The sequence below is a fragment of the Trachurus japonicus genome, chromosome 1 (genome assembly GCF_045865225.1).
Source record: "Trachurus japonicus isolate A0001 chromosome 1, Traja_1.0".
Lineage (NCBI taxonomy): Eukaryota > Metazoa > Chordata > Actinopteri > Carangiformes > Carangidae > Trachurus > Trachurus japonicus.
The window spans coordinates 6,551,421-6,557,420 of record NC_140907.1 but is presented as its reverse complement, the minus strand read 5'-3'; the positions used below and the strand labels follow the sequence as shown (position 1 = coordinate 6,557,420).

The window sequence follows — 6,000 nt, the reverse complement described above, 5'->3', positions numbered from 1 at the left end:
GATTTTACATGATGTAAGTCTGATTTACCTAAGTCTGTTTACAGGCTGTAGCTACAAGGGTAAAACAAAAAGCTGCGTGAAAGCTGATAAATGTCTTCAAGGGATTTCATTTGGGTGAGAAAGCATATGGTGATGTGGCAAGAGAAAGAAGTGAGTCTTCCTTTGAAGCTCACTCATCTCTACTACCCAAATGACTGATTGGATGATCTGCAGCTGAGTGGCATTGTGGAGCACAAAGAATGCTTGTATTGAGTATTTCTTCTCTTGCACCATTCGAAACTGTCCGCAATGACCACAACAGTACCAGAGGATAGCAATGTTAAATGTTACATTTGGATTCTTTAAAGATAATGGGTAAATCTATGGTAACTTAGATGCAGTTTTCCCTTGTCAGGTTATTTCAATATTTCTTACAGTATCTAACAAGAAAGAACCATCGATTAGAGAATTCTGGAAACTATAAATTATTTGGGAAAGCTTTATTCAGGCTTTTTCTTGTTTTCTCATCTTACGTCTCCTTGTAAAGGCCAAGTTTGGAAACCACTGGTTTAACCAAAAGTTCACACATAGTATCTGCAGTATGTCAGTAACAAAATATTCTTTCTCCAGATGAAGAAGGGTTCCTTTGTGGTCATATATAATCTATATGCTGTATAGATACGCAGTATTTTAGACAAAGATCTCCTCACACATGTATCTCTCTACACTCCATGCCCTCTTTTTATGGCCTTAGGCACAATTTGCTTTGACAGAGCTGTATGTATAACTTGTGTGTCAGAAACGTCAGTGTGTTCAATCTCCACTTGACACTATTTCTGCCGATTGTTTCTGCACTTCCTGTGCCTATTATGATCATTGTCAGTCTCATTTGCATTCATGACGTCATTGCAATACATGTTCAGTAGCTTCATTCATTCACTATTCATGCTCATCTGTTAACATCAGGAACACAGACAAAGAAGGCACCAGTTACTGTTTCTTCCTGCTCATTTAACACTGAAGTATACTGTTTTGCAGCATAGGTCCGTCCCACTATATAAATCTGATCTACAATACAGTGAAATTATTATGAAAAGTGCAGCCTTCAGCTTGTCTTCCTCTGACTATCTACACTTCGTCACTTTAATGCTCAAGTCAAATGGTATAAAGTGAAATGAGTGTATGGATTATGTTTGAACTGAAAAACAACTTGAAGAATGACATGGACTGTGATGCACAAACATGAAATGAGCTTCCGTTTCTTAAAATACAGTTTTATTTGTGAATTTACACTGATTAGCAATACATCTAAAAGCAACTCCATTAGATAACCATTTATATAGGATTTTCACAGGTCACAAAGTAGCTTGGCTCATTCTGGCATGCCAAAGCAAAACTCGTTCTTTTTTTAATTTTATTTAAAAAAACAGAAAAAAAGGTGGATAGAGAGGCATTATTAAAGCAAGGTGCAAACAGTCGGAAACAGAAGAGGAGAAAATAAAAAGGATGCAATGCACATTCAGTTCATCTGGGAGCAACGTTTGCTCATAAAATGGTTAATAAAAAAAAAAGTCTAGTGCTCTCTGCAAACTAAAGAGAAAAGAGAGTGTACTGCGATACAAATGGAGGATGAAAAAAACTTTCCAGGAGGAGAGATGGTATGAAAGAAAATAAAAACAGTCTGAGCGATACAAACATGGTGTGTTAGTGTCAGGTTGTCCTTACCCCTTGCCATCATCTCTACTACACACACACACACGTGCATTTCCATTTCTAAACTCACACCTCCCCTTCTCCATCTCTCAGTTGTGTGACCTCAGCTCTTCGCCCAGAGCCAGAAGCTATCGTTTGACACGGCTAAAGATGCGTCCCTAAACCCTCCCTCCCTCCCTCCCTCCCTCCCTCCCTCCAAATCCAATACTTCACATTGCTAGCTGGGATATTGGTACATCTGGTTCAACTGCGGGGGGAGGATATGCGGCAACCCATCACACTTTGGCTTTGCAGAGTTCAACTGTGGGTCATCTGACAGTTACAACACCATCGTGTTTACGAGAGAAATTACACGAGGGGAGACTTTAGAAAAGTGAAATGACGGCTGGGCTCGCAGAGTGATCAAATGGAAATAAAAATGTCCATGTGTCCTCCTCATAATGTTCCAGTTCCAGGAGGAGGAAAATGGAGAGTTAAGCGAGGAAGCGTAGCTGCTGTGACTGTAGCTACAGGAAATAAAGTTTTTGGGAGCCTGAGGGATGTTGATGCAGTCAATGGGGTGATTTAACACAAGTCTTGTTAGGGTCCTTGATGGGCCGAGCAGGCAGACGAGAATCGCAACCTTTGTCTCATTATTAAAAAAAATGGAGGAAATATTACAATATGGCTTTAAACACACGCACAAACACACCACACAAAGCTCCACTCTCCGCGACCCATGATTCTCATTTCAGCTGGCGACTGCAGATAGTCTGACGCAGTGTTCAGCACTACACCTGCTGCTTTGTTTTTGTAGTTTGTTTTTGTGTTGAGAAGTAGAGATGATTTCTCATGTGTGACACCAATGAAAGACTTTTCTTCCCGTCTTCATACGACTCACGTTCTGGGTCCCGACCTTTCTCCAACACCATGCCTTGCTTGCTACTTGCACAACTTTTACCAAAGTACTTCACAATCTCCTTCACTGGTGAAACCACCTGCAACTAAAATGTGTTATATACCACAAGAAAAGTGCAGCACAATAAAATAAAAAATATATAATTAAAAAATCTATAGCCAACATATCCAGTTTTCATGTACTATATAGTAAATTTGCGTACTCTGAGGATTAGAATATAATTTGACCAATCAGGCATCACTACAGAACATAGTCAGCCATGAAAATTCACTTCTTGCAAAAAGAGAAAACATGCGTAACATCTGTATTCTCTGTAAAAGCTTAGAAATGAGTACAAAACAGAGTCGACTAATACCAAATCTGTGTTCAATAAAAAAAAAGAAAAAAAGAATAATTTCATGAGATGACAAACCAGACACACATAGTGACGCTTTACTAAAATGAGATGTGTGTTTTTTTCCATTCTTTCATTTAGTTTGGCAAAAACACTGAGATGAAGAAAAGAAAGGAAAATGCTACATAAATATTATGAGTGGGTCGACAGCTCTTTGAGATCGTGTCAACTAAGCTCTGATAGGCTGCCCAGCCTCCATCCTGACTGTCTAGTCCAGTCTGATAAACCCTTAACTCATCTGCAGTTCAACCACAATCAGCTGAAGAGAAGGTCTGTATCAGAACAGAAGTCTAAAGAAGCTTGAAGAGTGAAAGCGAGCGAGGCGGAGAGAAAAACTTCTCTCACAGTAAATAAATCAACACAAACCCTTTCCAGTGTGACTTCAAATTCCATGTGGCCTCTCGGTTCCAGATGCAAAGTCAGGTGACCGGGATGTATGAACAAAACTTTAAAAGACCAGGAAGCCTTGACAGAAAAATAAGAGGTTTAGTTTTAACGTGTGCAGTTTTTACAACACTCAGGTTGCAATCCAATCATTTCATAAAATTGGATTCTGAAGCAGGAAAACACGCCATGTGGTTTCAAGTTCTGTTCTCAGCCTGGGAAACGACACAGGAGGAGCCAGTTATTCAGGATCTAAATGGCCTCAAATGACACTTCAGGTCTTCCAAGGAGCCCTGTTCGAGCACTGCATAGGTGATCAGGTGTGTAGAATAAGTCACCCCACATCTGCTGCAGTTTGAATTTGTGGACCCAAATACCCACCCCAAACATTCTTATCCTTACAAATCAAATCTTTTTTTTTTTTCTGTAATCCTTTCATCTGCCGTTTGTACATTAAAACCTTTTGTTAAAAAAAAAAAAAATCAAATAAAATTAAAAACATAAAAGGACATTGAAAACGGAGACAAAATAAAAACACAGACATTAAACAGAAAAGGTGGCTGCCGCCCCTCTTTCTTCTTCTATGCAGACGCTTTTCCTGCCTGCCTCTGCTGCTCCTTTAATCTCAGGCCTCCGTCTTCTCTTTCTTTTTGTTCTTCTTCAGGAAGGACGGGGTGCGGAACTTCTTCTTCTTCTTGGTGTTGGGGGACTTGGAGGGCGAGCTCTCGGGGGACAGCGCCTCCTCGATCTTCTCGCCGGAGCGCACCGTGATCTCCACGCTCTCGATGCTGGTGGTCAGCTGGCTGACGCGCTTGGACAGCTCCTGGTCCGCGTCGCTGTGCTGGTCTTTGCCGTTCAGCAGCCCCGTGTGGTTCTCTGAGGGCGGGGGGGGGGCGCAGGTTAGGTGGAGACAGCAACTACAGCAGCAGCAGTAAAGAAACAATCATGTGGCTTACAGTTCATAGTGATCAACACTAGGAAGGAATAAGGCAAGGCAAGGCAATTTTATTTGTATAGCCCGTTTTTACCACCAGTTTGTCTCAAAGGGCTTTACATGGCATCGTAACAACATCCTCTGCCCTTAGACCCTCACATCCACTGAGGAAAAACTCCATGGAAAACCCTTTTAACAGGGAAAAATCGGAGAAACCTCAGGGTGAGCAACAGAGGAGGGATCCCTCACCCAGGACGGACAGACGTGACATAGATGTTGTTACAGACATAAGGAACAATGAATAATTTAGTCATCAGTCTTGATCTTATCACAAAGAAGTCGATGCCATTTTTCTAATCAAATATTTGCATGAAAAAAAGACACTGAAAGTAAATCTAGCAGAATTTGATTTGTTCAGCATAAAGGATGGGAAGGATGTAGTGAGACTAAAGGGACATGGACGTGTTACGGCTGAATGTTCCTCTAATGTGAGACCTGCTGTCCCTGATGAACCAATCCCATTTGAACTGCGTGTTGAACTCCTGCTCACACGGAGACACGCTGTCCCCGTGCTCTACATATTTCATAATATCTCCCTGTAAAACCCCAGTGACCCGACAGCCCAGAGAGTCTATCCTGCTTTCACTTCATAAAAAAAATAAAATAGGGCTTTGAACAGCAGATCACACCCACTTCCTTAATGGCTGTTCACAAACAGGCCTACTAGTGTCACATCCCTTTCTCTGGGCTGCAGATGCAGATTTCAGAGGGAATGCAGGGCAGCGGCTTTATGTTACCCAGGTTATTTTCATCTGAGCTAAAAAGCACACGTCCTGTCCAACCACTGACCTGATTTCACTGACTGACTTCACAGTGGTGGCGTCAGACAATAAGGCTCCCCTGAGCCTGTGCGCTGTCGTAGGTTAATTTTTACTCATTGTGCGGTTTTGCGTGTTCCACCTCATAGTGTCAATATTTATAACTTGTAAAGAGGCCGTTATGATCTTTGTCATTCTTGGAGAAACACCAACTAGCTTCAAATGTCAAAGACACAATCATCTCTGTGTGAAACGCTGATGCTGCACTAGAGAAATAGTTCCCAGTGGCAGCAACAGGCAATACCTTAAAGGGATAGTTCACCCAAAATTAAAATTTCACTCATTATCTACTACTAAGGGCTGGGAGAAGTTTCAGAGTCCTCCGTGGCTTCTCTGAGTTACAGCGGGGCTCCGTGCAGCACTGCATGTCCATATGACGGTAGCAAACGGAACTCACTTTTCTTCGTCCAAAAAGACACACCAAAAAGTGCTGACGCCGGCGCAAATCGCGCGAGATTTGGACGGACCAGGAAGAGGAGCTTCTGCTACAAACAAGCTTAAAATATAGACGTATTTCATTTTTTTCGGAACAATTTCTCATGTCGGGGCTTCAATACAAGACGGACATTACAGACGAGCACTATGGATGTATTTGGATGTTTTTTGGTGTGTCTTTTTGGACGAGGAAAAGTGGTGTCCTTTTGCAACCGTCATATGGACATGCAGTGCTGCACAGAGCCCCGCTGTAACTCAGAGAAGGCATGGAGGACTCTGAAACTTCTCCCAGCCCTTAGTCCACATGAGTAGATAATTAAAAAGTAGAAATTTGAATTTTGGGTGAACTATCCCTTTAATACAGAGAAATCATGTTACAGACTCA

At 41.8% G+C, this 6,000-nt stretch overlaps 1 protein-coding gene across 16 annotated transcripts in view; it reads right to left on the bottom strand.

Moving 5' to 3' along the window:
- Positions 1-1,237: 1,237 nt before the first annotated feature.
- Positions 1,238-6,000, bottom strand: part of add3a (adducin 3 (gamma) a) — a 108,555-nt gene continuing 103,792 nt past the window's right edge. For all 16 annotated transcript variants that reach the window (XM_085803250.1, XM_085803540.1, XM_085804048.1 and 13 more), the window contains one exon: positions 1,238-4,244. In XM_085803250.1, the coding sequence (XP_085659376.1) occupies positions 3,994-4,244 (251 nt within the window). In that variant the 3' untranslated portion in view covers positions 1,238-3,993. The remainder of the gene's footprint in view (positions 4,245-6,000) is intronic.